Below are 17,150 nucleotides of genomic sequence, written 5' to 3' on the forward strand. Positions count from 1 at the left end.
TCTCCATGCGGGCCCAGAGCCTGGGGTCCTCAAGGTTTCTACTGATAAATCACCTGGTGCTCTCCCCCAGGAAGTCCCTTCCTTTCCTCTGGGTCCAGTTTTTTTTCCTCCTTGTGAAACAGAGAGCTGTCTCCTTAATCATCATAACTCACATTTGCAGAGCGCTTCCTGGTTCTGGACCTTGTGTCAAATCGAAATGCAACATTATCCCAGGTAACAGCAGCCTTGAGAGGTGGCACTGTTCTCACCGTCTTACGGATGGCGACTCTCACAGTCAGAGAAGTTAGGTGACCCCTCCAGCGCCACATAGCTAGCAGGTCCAGGCTGGGTTGCATCTGTCTGGCTCTGGTGGCGGTTCTGTGCTCTGTGTAGTCCTTTCTTGGGATGCGGTAGTAGAAATGGGAGTCACTGCTGTCCAGGTTCTCCTTATTTTCTCTTCCCAACCCCCAGTTTATTCTAGGGCCTGTACCTGGGACCTCCAGGTAGAAGCTGCCGCGAACTGTGCTGCAGCCACCTCGTCCTTAGAAACGACCACATGGTGACCTGTAGCTCAGTCCAGCTCTGCACTTGATAGCAGTGAGTAGGTGGCCCCCTGCCATGGCCCAGGAACCATGCCTAGCGTTTTACAGTTATCGGTACACTAAATACAGAAGTCCTGGGAGTCAGTACTGATCTTCTCTTTACTTTACAGATCATGAATTGGAAGCTTTGAGAAGTGGCCTCTCTTGACCTAGGTCACACAGCCAAGGGAGAAGCTGCTGATGGAGGAGTCCCTAAGCATGGGCCCTCCTCCAGGGTGCAGAGGGACTGGATGCCTTGCAGAGATGGCAGGCAGATGGGGGAGGGTTGAGGGGATCTAGTGGCATGAGCCGGATCCTGCCCCTTTCTCTGCCCCAGAGGGCCTCTCCCGGAGGAGCTTTTTTCAGTTCTTAGGCTTGTTCTGCTCTTGCTCCCTTCCAAAAGAGGGGCCCAGGCTTTAGACCGTACGAGGGAAATGGTGCATATTCAGAGGAGCAGACTTAACCTTGCTGTGCCTCAGTTTCCTTCGTTCTAAAGCGGGGATAATAAAATAGCACACACCCATGGCGTTCTTTGAGGATTAAATGAATTGGCAGAGGAAAAGTCCTTAGGACGGTACCCAATGCATAGTAAGCACTGTGTGAATGTCGGATGCAACGATGGTGACATGGACGAGATGACAGATATACAGTGATTCTCCATAGAGAGCTCCCCCTTCACCCGCCACCCTCCCCCAACTCAGGCAAAGAGGCAGTCTGTTCCCAGAGTGAGGTCCAGACCTGCGGGCTTCCAGACCCATCAGCGCTCCCCGGACACTAGGCCAGGGCTGGATCCGTTTGTAGGCTGTGCTGGGAATCGGTAAGTCCTTCAAACAGACATTTTAAACTTAATTATTCACCATTATTTTCAAGGTGAAGCTGAATACTCTGGGGGCAGGGTGGAGGGTGCTCTCAGAGGGCACTGCTCCAACTCTCCTGAAGAATCCTATCAAAACAGCAGCTTGGTAAGCCCCGCTTAAAGGGCATTGTTTCAGCTTTTCATTCACAGTCCCAAGTGGGGTCTGTGACATCCTGTCAGAGTCCTCACAACCACAAATCCAAGAGGATTTTCCAACCCGTTCCATTTCCAACTGTGTTAGATGCTCCCCCGAGAAGCCTGTTATGCCAACACCTGTTTGGCTCGGGATAGGGTGTGTGTTATTTCCTCTGCTCAGTCCCTGGGAAGCATGGTGATTTTGGAGTGGGGGGACGGGGTTCAATTCCTGGCTCTTCTGCCTTCTATGTGGATAGCCATGGGAGAAGTTACTGGGAGAAGAGAGCCAGGGGCTGTAATTCTAGCGGGTCTTCCCAACTCTTGGAGATGAGAATTACTATGTGCATTTTCCAGATAAGAAGATGAGGTTGAGATAGTGAAAAGAATAAGATCATGGAGTTATTTATTCACTCATTGGCACCTACCGAGTACTCTGTCCACCCCCACCCTTGGGGCTGGGTTGGAGACCAGCAGGACCGTCACAGTGCAGTCCACTGGAGGTCACAAGAGAGCAGTCCCACAGGAGAAATGGGAGCAATGTTAACTTGGAGGTTGGGGGGAAGGCATGCGGGAAGGGATGATACTGTAAGGAGGCTTATCCAGACAGAGGGACAAATGTACACAATCACCAAGGAGCAAGAGGGCACAGCTGCTGGAGGCTCCATGGAGAGGTGGCATTACCATTTACCCTCTGGTTTGCTGCCAGCCTTAACTAGACATGAATGGGATGTATCTGGAAGGGTACCTGGCACACGGTAAGTGCTTAGTATGTGCTTGCTATTAATATTACCTAGCAGAGGCTGCTCAAGGCCCATGCTGCAGGTCTCAGCTTCCCGCGTGCAAGAATATCAATGCCTGTCCAGAGATGCAGAGAAAAGAGCCCTGGAAGGGACTTGGCAACTAGAATGTAGTCCTTCCTCTACTTCTCAATTACTGAGTGACCTTGGGCAAATCTACTTTTCTCTCTGACCCCGTGTTTGGCCATCCAGGAAATTACAATCTCATTTTCATTCTTGATGTTTACCAAGTGCTCTCTTGGTAAACTAGATGGTCCCCTCCAAGGCATTTAGTAAAGAGCACAGGCTGTGGTGCCCGAGGAAAGTGCCTCAAATGCCGATCCTGCTGCATATAAGCTGGGTGATCCCAGCCATGGTACTTAGTATCTCTGAGTTCCAGTTTCCTCATCTATGAAATGAGGATAATCAACCCTCCTTGCTTTAAAAACAATAAATAAGAATGTATATTACCCTGGTAGATGCTCAGTGAATGGTAGCTACCAGTACTTTTTTTGGAGTCTGTGCCCCTAACCATTTCTCAGAACAGCTGCTCCTGGAATCACAGAGGGAACCCCTCCTTTCTTCTGGGCTGGGATTGGGATGGAGAACTCCCTGAAGGCAGAGTCTATGTCTCTGTTGTTCACCATTGTATCCCAGAGTCCAGGATAGACCCTGCTGCACAGTAAGTTGCTCAGTCAGTGCTTGCAGGAAAGAAGGAATGCAGTGCAGAGGACAGGAAAGCAAGTCCTGGCATCCAGACCTAGATTCCCAGTGACATGAAAGTAAATGCCAAATAACATCCTAGTTGGGAATGAAAAGGTGAACCTGGGACTCTGCCCACTGGTTCCCTAAAGGTAGGCTGTGTTCACCCCATCACTACCACTCCCAGCTGCCACCTCTGCCCACCTTGTTGGTGCTGCAACATGGAGAACCCAGGAGAGGCCTTGTCACGTCATCCCCATTTGAGCCCCAGAAAGGCAGTGTCACACAAGAGGCTTCCTGTCTTCCAGGAAAAGCTGCCTTTTCCTCCATGCTCCACAGTAGCAGCTTCTTTGCCCATCATTGTGCTTAAATGCCAATATTGGATTTTCTGCCTGAGAGCAGAAAAGAGAGTGGTGATGAGAATGGGCAATGTTGTAATTGGCTGGGCTGTGACAGTGTCGAGACTGCCCGGTTCTGCTCCCCAGGAAGAGACACTCTTGCGCCTCTCTCCTCCTATTGGTAAAAGCCAAAGTTGTATCTCCTTGCCCTGCTTCGGTTCTCAGGGATTGGGGCTGCTCCAAATATCCAAAGTTGCTGGGACCGGCCTGCTGCCTGTATGTGTGCGTGTGAATATGAACGTGGGGGTGTAAGAGGTACAGATGTGTGGTTGGATGGGAGCGGATGAGAGTACATGTGAGGTAGGGAGAGGGATGCAGGTTGCTCTTTCTGGGAGAAGGCCTCTGTTCTAGTTTGCCAGCTGCTGGAATGCAACACACCAGAAACAGATTGGCTTTCAATAAAAGGGAATTTATTTAGTTGACGTACAGTTCTTCCGAGGAAAGACAGCTAACTTTCAACTGAGGTTCTTTCTTACGTGGGAAGGCACAGGGTGATCTCTGCTGGCCTTCTCTCCTGGCCTCTGGGTTCCAACAGCTTCCCCCGGGGTGATTCCTTTCTGCATCTCCAAAGGCCTAGGCTCAGCTGTGAGTGCTGAGATGCGATATGCTGAGCTTCTTTGGCTGTGCTACATTGAGTCTCTCATTTAAGCACCAGCCAATTAAATCCAACATCATTCATTGCAGCAGGCACCCTCCTAGCCGACTGCAGATGTAATCAACAACAGATGAAGTTCACATGTCATTGACTCATTTCCACAGCAGTAGAACTAAGCACCTTCACCTGGCCGAGTTGACACCTAAATCTAACTACCACAGCCTCATACAAACATAGTCATTACAGCACCCCCTGTGTCCCCAACCCATCCTATGCCCCTTCCAAAGCTCTGTTCAGGGTTTTCCTTCTTTCATTCTTTAGGTATAACAAGGGGCAGACATTTCTTCCCTCCTCCATAGAAAGTCATCTTCTTCACCATTATTTTCCTTTTTTTTTTTTCAAGCTGTAGGCTTACAGAAAAATCAGGCTTCAAATACAGAGTTCTCATATACCATCTTCTTAACATCTTGCATTCCCGATCATTCGTAACAGAATTTATTGGGCCTGAGCTTTGTGCCAAATGTGTGCTGGGCACCGAAGGACCTGCCTATCTCTGGGTGAGACTGGGTCAGAGCAGGGACAGAAGCTGAGCTGAAAGGCTTTGGGCAAGTCACCATACTATTCTGGGGCTCAGTTCCTCACTGGTAATGCAGGAACAGCAAGGTAGTCACAGCTCTTTTATAGATTCAGGTTCAAGGGTTGAGGTGCCTGGTATAAGTTGGTTGTATTTCCCCTAGAACAGTCTTGGCACAAAGTTGACTGGGAGTTGAGGGGCCTGGGCAAGGGCTTCAGACATGTGTGGGCATGACTCCCCATTGCTGTCCCTCCTGTCCTACACACCCCAGCCTGAGACCCACAGGGTTCCCACAGCTGCACTCTGAGTCCATGGCCTGTTCTGCCTCAGAAGGACCAAGCTACGGGGTCAAGGTTGATTCCACCTCCACTCCTCACCCCCTGCTGTCCACCCATTAGGCTGTTTTGTCCCCAGGTGGTGGGCGAGTGGAAGTTCAGCAGGATTCACTGTGACATCTTTGTCACTCTAGACGTCATGATGTGCACAGCAAGCATCCTCAACCTGTGTGCCATCAGCATCGACAGGTGAGCTGCAGCCAGGGTGGGAGAGGTGACCCTGGTCATTCGCCTTTGTGACTGACCCCCACTCCTTCTGGGTCAGGCTCTGTCTATGATGCTTTGTGTATGACTGTGTACATGAGAGTCCATGTGTTTGTGTGTGTATGTGTGTGTGAGAATACAGACTCCCTAAAGAAAGGTCATCAGTGGACAGCAGTGCTTCCAAGAATGCCCATATCAGACAGTGACAGGCAAAGAGGAGAAAGTGCTGGACTTTGACAGAAGCCCTAACTCTATCACTTCCTAGGTATGTGACTTTGGGCAGAGGTTGTGGAAGTTTTCAGAACCCTAGAGCAATATGACGCAGGGATAAACAATAGCTGGTCAGTCATCAGGAACTTAAGTGGTCATTGCCAACTGTCCTACCATCTGAGTTTGGGGGTAAGAGGGAGGGTTGAGTTGGAGTACTCAGGCAGGCTCCATGCAGGTAGACCAGTTGTCCAGCCCCAAGGAGTGGGGGTGTGTCTGGTGAGTGCATGTTGTGGAGTGAGGGATCCCTGGGCCTACACCCCATCTCAGGGCCCTCCTTGTTCCCTGCCTCCTGCCCTTGCAGGTACACAGCCGTGGCCATGCCCATGCTCTACAACACACGCTATAGCTCGAAGCGCCGAGTCACCGTCATGATCACCATTGTTTGGGTCCTGTCCTTCACCATCTCCTGCCCACTGCTGTTCGGACTCAACAACGCAGGTGAGTCCTGCCTTCATCTCTGTGGAGCTCAGCTGGCCTGGGCCCCTGCTACTGTGCAGGGTCCTGAGGGAGCTGAGTCCCTGGCACAGCAGTGGGGGGGGGCTAAATGGGACCCCATTAGCCCCCCCAGAGTTGAGGCCAGGCTGGGGCTTCTAGGCCAAGCCCTAGAACTACCCAGAGTTCTTCCAGTTTAGTCTGGAGAGGAAACAATGGCCTGGGGCACAACGGGGTTGGATGAAGAGTGGGGATAATGATTCAGGAGGATGTCTGGGCATTTTCAATTTTGTTTTTTACATTGAAGCACTGCAGACATGTGGTGGTGGTGGTGGGTATGTCGCTAGCTTCCATCCACCCCTGACGATGTAAGAAGGTTGCAGCCTCCAGAGCCACCTGGAGCAGGAAAGATAGTAACGAGTAGAGATGAGTCTGCCCCTTGCCCTTTGCTGTGCGAGGCCCAGCAGGGCTCAGACAGAGGAGTCACAGGGACCTGCCAGCACAGAGCTTCACACTTGTCAGGGAGATGAGAGCAGTGCAGATGCACCTTCTGGACACCCTCCCAAGACTAAATACAATGAAGTCTTGAAGACGTGTGGTTCAAAATCTAAGTGTCACAGAAATTCCAGAAAGTGGGAATAGAGCTAAATGATTAATCTGCCTGACCTGGAGCACAGGCATCTGCTAGACCTAGGAGGGGAAATGACATTTGGCTAAATCAGCGGCTCTTAAAGCGGGTTGCCCTTGAACATGGGTGAGATCTGCAAAAAAGACTGCGTTATCTCAGCCCTAAAATTGAGAGCTGCCAGAACTTCCCCTGATATACAAGACAGTCTGAAATAATGATTGACTCTTAAAATTTTCTTTCATCCTTTTTTCTGAACACTCTGGCTCTGCTGATGTGCTCACAAATGACAAAACTAATTACCAAGGAACGAAGGGAATATTCATGGAAAAACTCAGCACCGCTCAATCACAGTTTAATTTTTTGCATGCAGTTGTGTTTTTTTTTTTAATTTTTATTAATAAAACCAATTGCCATACAATATGAAAATTCTTTTTTATCACATAGTTTTGTATATTCATCATCATGATCATTTCTTAGCACATTTGTATCAATTCAGAAAGAGAAATAAAAAGAAAACAAAAAAAATTCATACATACCATACTCTTTACCCCTCCCTTTCATTGATCACTAGCATTTCAATCTACTAAATTTGTTTTAACATTTGTTCCCCCTATTATTTATTTATTTTTAATCCCTGTTTTATTCATCTATCCATAAGGTGGATAAAAGAAGCATCAGACACAAGGTTTTCACAATCACACACTTGCACTGTGAAAGCTGTATCATTATACAATCATCTTCGAGAAACATGGCTACTGGAACGCAGCTCTACATTTTCTGGCAGTTCCCTCCAGCCTCTGTTATGCCTTAACTAAAAAGGTGATATCTATTTAATGCGTGAGAATAACCTCCAGGATAACCTCTTGACTCTGTTTGGAGTCTCTCAGCCATTGACACTTTATTTGTTCTCATTTCTCTCTTTCCCCTTTCGATCGAGAAGGTTTTCTCAATCCCTTGGTGCTGAGTACCAGCGCATTCTAGGATTTCTGTCCCACATTGCCAGGAAGGTCCACACCCCTGGGAGTCATGTCCCACATAGACAGGGGGAGAGTGGTGAGTTTGCTTGTTGTGTTGGCTGGGGAGAGAGGCCACATCTGAGCAACAAAAGAGACTCTCTTGGGGGTGAGTCTTAGGCCTAATTTTAAGTAGGCTTAGCCTATCCTTTGTGGGGTTCAGTTTCATATGAACAAACCCCAAGATTGGGGGCTCAGCCTATTGCTTTGGTTGTCCCCACTGCTTGTGAGAATATCAAAAATTCTCCACTTGGGGGAGTTGAATTTTCCCCCTGTTCTCAACTTTCCCCCAAGGGGACATAGCCGTTGTGATGTTAATACTCCGATGTGTACTGCACATTTGTTTACCTTAAACATGTCCAGGCCTCTTTGAACACTTAGTCCTACCCCCTGTAAGCTGGTTCCTTATTCCCGTGAAGAAGGTGAATGTGCCTGGGTGGCGTGGCTCACGCCCTGCTCACACCCTGCACACGCCCTGCTCACGCCCTGCGCACGCCCTGCCCCCCGGCTCTCCTCCTGCAGAACAGAATGAGTGCATCATCGCCAACCCCGCCTTCGTGGTCTACTCCTCCATCGTCTCCTTCTACGTGCCCTTCATTGTCACCCTGCTCGTCTACATCAAGATCTACATCGTCCTTCGCAAGCGCCGCAAGCGGGTCAACACCAAGCGCAGCAGCCGAGCTTTCCGGGCCAACCTGAAGGGCCCACTCAAGGTCCCGAGGTCCCCCCTCCCCCCAAGTGTCCCCACCTAACCACGACCAAGGGGCCTTGTCCCATGCTCAGTGGGCCTGGGACACCAAAGCAGGACGAGGTCCGGGCTGGCTAGGAACTGCTGGGCAAGGGCAGATTTCCAGGGCTTGGACTTCCATGGCATGACCAGGAGTCTCTGAAGTAGGAGGTGGTCAGGGGATGGGGGCCAGCTGGCCGGAGGGGTCTTTGCTTGGAGATTTTGGTGTCTGTGTATGAATGCAGCAGCTCTTCGGGCCTCCTTGGCACCTTTCCTTCTTTTTCCTGGGTCTCTCCTTTCCCCACTTTGACCTCTTTGTCTCCCTTTCCTTCCCTCTGACTCCCCCATCCCATTTCTTTTGCCTTCCATACTCTCTGACTTTCCCTCCATGCCCAGCTCCTTCTGCTTCACCTCCTCTTTTCTGCTTCTCCACTCTGCCCCTCTTTTACCTCTCTCAGATCTCTCCTCTCACCTCTTCTTTTGTGTCAGGTGAAGTCTTCCCCCTGCTCTGCTCACCTTGGGGAAGACAGTATGCGGGCTTCGAAAGAGCAAGGGCTTTGGGGTTAGAGACATCAGGTTCAAATCCTGGCATAGCTGCTTTTTCACTATGTGACTTTGGGGAAGCTGCTTAACTTCTCTGAGCCTCAGTTTCCTTGTCTGTTCATTGGGAATCAGAACACAGACCTCACTCGATGTTTCTGAGGATTCAGGGTGAGATTGGCACCAGACCCTCTGTAGGTGCTCCATGAAAGTCAAGGCCTCTGTCCCTTGTCTGGCCCACTGCTTCCCATCACTGTAGCAACCCACACCCTTTCTCAGTGACCTCCCCAGGCCACTGCCCTTCCTGTTTCTGACCTTCTTGTGTCCCTGTGCCCTGAGTTCTCCAGGGACTGGCTTGCATTGGGTTTCTGTCTCCCCCCTGGCCCCTCACTGCCTTCATGACCCATGTGCTGGATCATTCTACAGGGAAACTGCACTCACCCTGAGGACATGAGACTCTGCACCGTACTCATGAAGTCTAATGGGAGTTTCCCAGTGAACAGGCGGAGAGCGGTAAGTGCTCAGGTTAGGGACCCAGAGCCAGGACTTCCCATCCCTAGAGAAAGCTATCTACCATGATTCCCAGAGACCTCAGCAGCTGCCAAAGGGAAGAGAGCCTCCCAGGATCCCCCAGTTTGCCTCTGCTGAGGGCATATTCACCATGCACATTTCAGAGCTTGATTCTGAGAGGCACAGATGTGTGCCCCTAGCAAAAGAAATTGGTTGAGAGAAAGGGCTGACCATAATAACATAAGAAAAAAAAATGGCTATTCCCATTTAGTGAATACCAACCATGTTCTTATTATTTCGCCAAGTCCTCACAACAGCCCTGAGAGGTAAGTCTTATTCATCTGATGGGTCTTCATATTACAGAAGAGGAAACAGAGGCTCAGAGAGGTTAGGTGACTTACTCAAGCCTGCATAGTTAGTGGGAGAGCACATATTTGAAACCAGACCTATATGACTCCAAAATCCACGCCTATGTTCACTTCATTTCCAGACAGGGAGGTTCTCGGGCTGGAGGTTGGGAGCTCAGGAGGAAGGAACAGAACTAACTTCACGACTGGCGGTGAGACACAGCCAGGCAGGTGCAGACTCACAGCAGGTCCCAGATTTCACACAGTGATAGCAGCATTGGTGTCCAAGCATGGGCGGGGGGTGTCCCAACGTCTGGGTGGGCAGAGGCCTGACCAGAGAGCCCATAGAGGCCCCCACACGATGCCCAGGTCAGTTAGGGTCCCTGAGGAGCAGTGTCCCTACCATTTTAGGCTGCAAGGGCAGGACTCTAAAGAGCAGTTTATAAGGCAGGTGTTTGGACAGGAACTCCGAATATGGGCAGAAATAGCAGCCCAGTAGCTCAGGTGAAGACCCCAAGGATTCAGAACACGGGTGCATAAGGAAGAACGTAGGGGACCTGGGCAGGTCAATCCGGGACCCTCTTCCGCACCCACCTCCCCCTGTCCCCCCGCACAGGTAAGCCCAGAGGGCAAGTATGGAGTCCCAGGGGTCAACTGTTTGGCACTTAGATCAGTGTAGTTGGGGAAAATATGGAGCCCATGTATGGGTGCTGGTGCTGGTTTCTCAGTCAGTCTGGCAGCCCTTGATACAGGAGCACTAGGCCCCTAGTTTCAGCCTGGCAGGAGGAATAGGGGGGACCCTCTCTGCTGTGTGAGAGCAGGAGTTCCTGGTTGGCAGGGACTGAATGCCATTCAGTTATTTAACTGCAGCAGTTTGACGCCTGGCACTTAGCTGGTGCTCAGTTAACAAAAGAGAAGTGCCTTGGAACTAAGCATCCCACCCCACCTCTAAATACTTGTGGGATCATTGAAGCTATATAAGGATTGCTCTGGGAGTTGAGGGGGCGTGGCTGATCCTGCAGATAGGGGCTGATGTGGGCACTGTGCCCTAATAATTCCTACCTCCCAGGGATCATCCTTCTGGCCTCTAAGGCAGGGTGGCCCTGTGATGTCTGTAGAGCTCTCCAGAGTGGGAGCAGAAGGGTCTTGGAAGAGCTGGGTGAAGCTGGGTGGGTGATGCCTGAGAACTTACTGGTTCTACCCAGAGCTCTCTGAATCTGGTGCAGGATGCTGCCCGCCGAGCCCAGGAGCTGGAGATGGAGATGCTGTCCAGCACCAGCCCGCCCGAGAGGACCCGGTACAGCCCTATCCCACCCAGCCACCACCAGCTGTCCCTCCCTGATCCATCGCACCATGCCCTCCACACCACTCCCGACAGCCCTGCCAAACCAGAGAAGAATGGGCATGCCAGAGACCACCCCAGGATTGCCAAGTTCTTTGAGATACAGTCCATGCCCAATGGCAAAACCCGGACCTCTCTCAAGACCATAAGCCGCAGGAAACTCTCTCAGCAGAAGGAGAAGAAAGCCACCCAGATGCTCGCCATTGTGCTCGGTGAGTTGGCCTGGCTGCTGGCTGTAGCCCTGCCCTGTCCAGCCCTGGCAGGGGAATGAACCCGTCACTGCAGGCCCCGTTCCCTGCCATGCCCTTCCTAACCATGGCTGAGCAGTCATGGGCTGGCACTCACTTGGGTACAGGCCAAGACCCTTGGGGTGCAGATAGCCAGCCCGAAAAGGTAGAGTCTATGCTCATTTAAGAGTTGGGGATGGTTTTTTGTTTGTTTGTTTGTGTGTTTGTATCTTTTGTTTTTGTTTTTTTCTTTTTCCTTTATATATATATATATTATTAGTATTATTATTTTAATTCTCTTCTCTATATTAACATTCTATATTTTTTTCTGCTGTTTTGCTAGTTCTTTTCCTAAATCGATGCAAATGTACTAAGAAATGATGATCATACATCTATGTGATGATACTAAGAATTACTGAGTGCATTCGTAGAATGGAATGATTTCTAAATGTTGTGTTAATTTCTTTTCTTTTTTTTTGATTAATAAAAAAATTTAAAAAAAAAAAAAAAAAAGAGTTGGGGAGACAGGATTAGAGAGATGATGTAACTTGACCAAGGGGGTCCCAGGATTTGAACCCAGGCAGTATGACTCCAGAGTCTGTGAACCTGACCAGTCTGCCATGACACCCCCAGCTCATGACCCTGGGCAAATTACTTTCTCTCTCTAGTCTCTTTGCTTCTCAGGGTTGTGGTGGTGGTGAAATGACACATGGTTGGAGAAAGAATTTTATAAGCTGCAAAGCAGTACACATTTAAGTGTCATTCTTATTGTTTTTGTTACTATTGCTACTATTCAGGAGCCGTGAAATTCAGTTCACTTGAGCTCAATGAAGTCAGTCCCCATGGGACCACAGCTGTGAAAATAAAAGAGGGCATGGGAGGTGGCCCCTGTTCTAATTACCCTGTGGTCCCATTAGCCAGGCAAGACTTTTGAATAAAGGTCTGCTAAAAAGATATGAAATAAAGACCAGAAATCAAGGGCTGGACTGCTGTGGTGGCTGGAGGCTGATGTGACTCAGCCTTCTGTGTAGCTCTCAGGGCAGTTTGTGATGCCCTGACAATCCTGTGACATGGGTGGGGCATGTGTCACTCCCCTTGTTTTATGGATGAGAGATGAGAGCACGGGATTCCAGCCAGGCCCTTCCTCCCCTGCAATGGGACTCTGCTCTGCAGACCTGCTCCTCCTGGCACCCTCAGAAGGGAGGAACCCTGGTCTGGCAGGGCCCCAACAGGGTCCCGGGATCCCTTGAGTGCATCCCATGCCTCCACGTGGAGTGCCCATCTGGGCAGGAGGTTCCCGGAGGAAGGCTCACCTGGGCTAGACAAGCAAAGTGGCAGGAGGGCTGCCCAGGTAGAAGGCACAGGATGGCGTGAGGAAGGGGAGTGGGCAGCCAGGCCCTAACGGCGCGTTCTCTCACCACAATGAGTAAATCTGCTCCACTTCCAGCTTCTGAGAAAGGTGGTGTTCCCGGAGATGATTGTAAACTAGACTCAATATTTCCATTTCTACTGGCTGACTTGGGTCAGAATGTCAGCCTTTTGGACTTGTTCTGGCCTCATTTATTCTTCCCTATGGGGCAGGTGATACTATATACATTTACCAGGTGAGAACCATGAGGCTCAGGCAGCTGAAGTGACCTGGCCATTGCAGACAGGTGTCAGAGACAGGCCTGGAATCCAGGACCCAGGGCTCCTCTTGCATGGTTCCTCCTGCCGCAGCTGCAGCCTCCCTGCTCAGGGCAGGACCCACGGCCCACCATCAGGTGGGAGCCGTTCCGGGCCGGGAGCCGGGTTGACCCCTGCCCTCTCCCCTCCCCCAGGCGTGTTCATCATCTGCTGGCTGCCCTTCTTCATCACGCACATCCTGAACATACACTGTGACTGCAACATCCCGCCCGTGCTGTACAGCGCCTTCACGTGGCTGGGCTACGTCAACAGCGCCGTGAACCCCATCATCTATACCACCTTCAACATCGAGTTCCGCAAGGCCTTCCTGAAGATCCTACACTGCTGAGCCTGCTGCCCTCCTCCCTACCCAGGCTGGCCTGGCGCCCGGCCCCGGGAGCCCTGGGCAGGAAGGCGTGAGTCAGACTCGGCTGCTCTTCGCCCCTGGCAGGCTCTGCAGTGTTAGCTTGGCTCCGTGCCCCTCGCTGCCCGTGCACCCCAGCTCCACCAGGGCAGTGCTAGAGAGCCCGGCATGGCGCCAGCCTTCAGGCTGCACCCCCTGGCTCAGGGGCAGCTCACAGGTTTCCCCTCCCCAATCCAGGCCCCCCTCTCCTTGGCACCAAAGATGCAGCCACCTTCCTTGTCCTTCTCTGGGACTCTGGGGTTGCTGGGCCGGAGTCGGGGTTCAGAGGCCGAGTGCTGTCTACCTGTTTGGCTGGGCCTGGTTGCCACCAGCTGTGCTGGAGCAGGGCAGTGGGGAGAGACGGACAGTTCACACCCCAGCAAGCTCTTGTCAAGGCCACAGGCAAATTTAGCCCTGGGAGATGCGTGTAAATACCAGACCACAGAATGAACCCCAGAGAAGCCCAAGCCAAAAATCTGAGCTCCCTGCCCTCCCTCCTGTGAGCTGCTACGTTCCACAGCAGTGGAGCCTGGCCTGTCCCACCCCCATGGCAGCTCCCCACGTGGCTTCCCCACCCTTGGAAGGGAGGAGCCCTGGTCTAGCAGGGCCCCAACAGGGTCTCTGGGGAAAGGAACCCTGCCCCTGCACCCTGCCCTAGCCCACCCTGCTGCCTCCAAAGGACCTCAGTGCACCCCTCCTCGTAAAAAAGGAGCAGATGTCGGGCCTGCCCAAGGGCAGGTGGGGAAGCCAGGGCTTGCCATCCTGTCAGAGGAACTGCCCTACCCTCCCCGTGCCCACTCCACTCTGCCGTGAGTTCCCCTTTCCATTCCTTTTTGCCCCTTCTCCCTCCTTTTTTCCCTTCCCTTCCACTGCCTCTGCCTTAGAGGAGCCCTCGGCTGAGAGGCTGCTGAATATCATTTGGCCTGGCCTGCCCTTTCCTGAGGGAGGAGGGGAAGTTGCAGCTTGGGGAGTGCTCCCCCGGGCCCCAGACTCTGTACCATCACTATACATGAACCAAACCTAATAAAACTTTGACAAGAGTCACACTGAAGGACCCTTGCGGGGAAGGTGCAGCCTCACCTTCACCTCTAGCAGCCAGGTGTAGCCAAACCTCTGGCATCCATGCGGGGAATCAGAGCCTGCGAGGCCTTTTGAGGGCCTCCCAGGAAAGAGCCCCACCCCCCCACCCCCGCCCATGGCCATCAGGGTGGACAAGACTTTGGGGGAAAGGAGGAGAGAAGCTGCTCCAGGCAGGCGCAAGTGGATGTAGGTACGTGTTAGCGCGGGGGGTGCAGGAGCCTTCCTACCGATGGGTTCCTCCCCCTTCTCCTGGCCTCTCCTTCCATGCTGAGCACTCCCAGCCCGGGAATTCACTTCCAGCCCAGGCAGCAGCATGGCCATGACCTGAAATTGTCCACTAAGACGAGAGGGGGGAACGGTTTCCAGTGGGACTCCCACGGCGTGCCCAGCGACTCTTCCCCAGCAGAGCAGCCGGGTCCTGCCAGGGCGGAGCCACGTGTCCCCACTTCCCCGCCTCCAGCCCTGCAGGTCCCCAGCACCTCGGAAGGACCAGTCCTTTGCCCTTCTTGCCAACACCAAGGCTGAGCAGACTCTTTGAGAAAGGTGCCTTTGAGGTGCTGGCTGTCACCTCACTCTGTCCCTCCCCCTTGCTCTGGCCTCACAGAATTCTTTTCTTCTGGGGCAGTTTGGAGGAAGCAGGGAAGGTCCCGAGTGATGTGGCCTGAACAGTTCTCCCTCCTCCCTGACAATAGAAATTCACCTTTTGAAAAATGAAATATAAATCAACCTGGTGAAGGAGGAATTTTCTTACCACCTCGAGAACAACGGTGGTGATGATAAACAAGGTGCCGGCTCCCACGGCTCTGGGGAGCTGTCAGGGCATAATTTGCATACTAAATACAATATTTTTAGCACCAAAGTTTGGAACACTTAACTTGCCCTGAACATTTAATTATGGACTTTGATCTTCTCCCTGAACCTGAGTGTAGTGCAAAGCCCTGGGAGAGGCTCCTGTCCCCGGGAGCACCCTGATTCTAGAAGGTGGGCCCAACAGGCCCCTAGTGTGGCTTGGGGGGGCGGGGTAGCAACCCAGTGACCAGCTCCCAGGGTAGGCGTCAGGCCCCCAAGGGGGCTGGAAACCTCAGTGACATCTCAGCAAAATCTTGGGGACTTTGCAGCTGCTGACACCCACCCCGTAACCAACAAGCAAGCACGCTGGCTTACAGAAGGGCTTGACCTGGGTGCAAGCTAAAAGGTTCAGTCTCATCATCAGAAATTCCAGGAGGTCATGGGTTTATCAGCTACAGGACTTGGAAGAGAACACAAAGGGAGGGAGAGAAAAAGAAAGGAAGAATGGAAGGAAGGAGGGGGGGGTGGGAAAGGAGAAGGGAAGGAAGGAGTGACCTGAAACAAACAAAGAAGGAAGGGGAGGAGAGGGAGTGCGCCCAGCACAATGTGGATTCCGGAGCGGGAACTAGAACAGTGACAGGAGGAGAGGGGAAGAGGGCAGGGCAGGGGCGGGAGGCGGGGTTGTGGAAAGTTGCCCACAGCTGTCACGAAGCTTCATGTCTTTCTGCCAGACAGGGGATTGACAGCTGGAGTGGGCAGGGGGAGGGCTCTCCCTGCTCCCCACTCTGTATGTCAGGGGCAAAAGGAACAGGAGGCACGGGTCCCAGAACACAGAGGTGGAAGGGGTGGCCGGGCTGTGGGTCTTACGTGAGGCCCTCAGCTGTGGCCGTTTTGCCTTGATGAGGGCAGAAGGCAGAGACTGTCGGGCTGTTCTCTCCTCCCTGCGTTGTCTTTCTCAGGAGAATGTCTTTTAAAGAAAGGATCACGTGTTTGCCTTACAGGAGGAGACTACAGCCCCGACCCAGGACCCGGGCCTGGCCTCACGCTTCCCCTAGAGCCTTCCCCTAGAGCTGGGCGAGGAGGGCTTGGGGAGGGAGCCCTCTGGGCAGGCAGGGCAGGGCAGGGCCCTTGGCCTGTGTTATCTTATTCCATTGTCACATCTCCCCTGGGGTGATTCAGATGAGAAACAAAGCCACACAGTGACAAAGGGGCAGGTCCAGACATGAGTTCACAGCTTCCAGGCCACTGGTGGGGGCCCGCTGTCCCAGCTGGCCTCAGGCCGGGGAGATGTTCTGGGAACCACGAAGGTGAGTAGTCCAGCAAGCTGGGCACTGAATCATTCTGTCCATCCATCTACCCATCCATTGTCTAATTCAGAAAAAATTTATTGAGCAGCTGTCATGCTCCAGGCTCCATGAAAGGTGCTGGGAATAAACAGTGAACAAGATGGTCACCTCCTAACGGGAGGACAGCATTCATCAAGTAATTACACAACAATGACAGTAAAAGCCTCCACTTACCCTGAGGACAGAGCCCTGGATAGGGGTAGAGCCCACTGCCAGGGTCTTGGGTGGAGGTAAGGGGAGGGGGTGGAAAATCAGCTGGCCAGCGCCCAGCTGTGAGGTGTGATGCAGCCGCCCCCCACGGGCCTTGGCTTCTGATGGAGGAGAGATGGGGAGGGTAAGCCTGACGAACTCTGGCCTGGAGAACTTCCTGGGCAGCCAGAGCAGGGGCCAAAAGGAGCAACTCAGATCCCACTTCCCCGGTGACCTCAGAGCCGAGGCTGGATGGTGTCTGCAATGTGGAGTACCAAGGAGCAGCCTTCTATCTAGGACCCCATCCCAAACTGTCCCTGTCCCCAGAGGCTGCATGGCTTCCTTTACCTGCTGGCCCACCCGTGTTGCACCCGGGACCCAGCCTGCATCTGTGACTTGAGCTGAATATATGCAGGGACCCCTGGGGGCCTTGCCACATGGTCCTATGGCTCCTTCCCACACGGGGCCCGACCTCATCCCACCTATAGGAGAGAAGCCTCTTGTGCA

The 17,150-nt window shown here is 52.4% G+C and overlaps 1 protein-coding gene across 1 annotated transcript in view; it reads left to right on the plus strand.

Annotated features, from left to right (window-relative positions):
* The window catches only part of DRD2 (dopamine receptor D2), a 78,118-nt gene extending 63,841 nt beyond the window's left edge, over nucleotides 1–14,277 (plus strand). The window contains exons 3-8 of the mRNA XM_077112039.1: nucleotides 5,011–5,120; nucleotides 5,707–5,843; nucleotides 8,001–8,191; nucleotides 9,172–9,258; nucleotides 10,829–11,156; nucleotides 12,992–14,277. Of these exons, the coding sequence (XP_076968154.1) occupies nucleotides 5,011–5,120; nucleotides 5,707–5,843; nucleotides 8,001–8,191; nucleotides 9,172–9,258; nucleotides 10,829–11,156; nucleotides 12,992–13,185 (1,047 nt within the window). The 3' untranslated portion in view covers nucleotides 13,186–14,277. The remainder of the gene's footprint in view (nucleotides 1–5,010; nucleotides 5,121–5,706; nucleotides 5,844–8,000; nucleotides 8,192–9,171; nucleotides 9,259–10,828; nucleotides 11,157–12,991) is intronic.
* The last annotated feature ends 2,873 nt before the right edge of the window (nucleotides 14,278–17,150 follow it).

Source organism: Tamandua tetradactyla, chromosome 8, assembly GCF_023851605.1.
Source record: "Tamandua tetradactyla isolate mTamTet1 chromosome 8, mTamTet1.pri, whole genome shotgun sequence".
NCBI classification, from domain to species: Eukaryota; Metazoa; Chordata; class Mammalia; order Pilosa; family Myrmecophagidae; genus Tamandua; species Tamandua tetradactyla.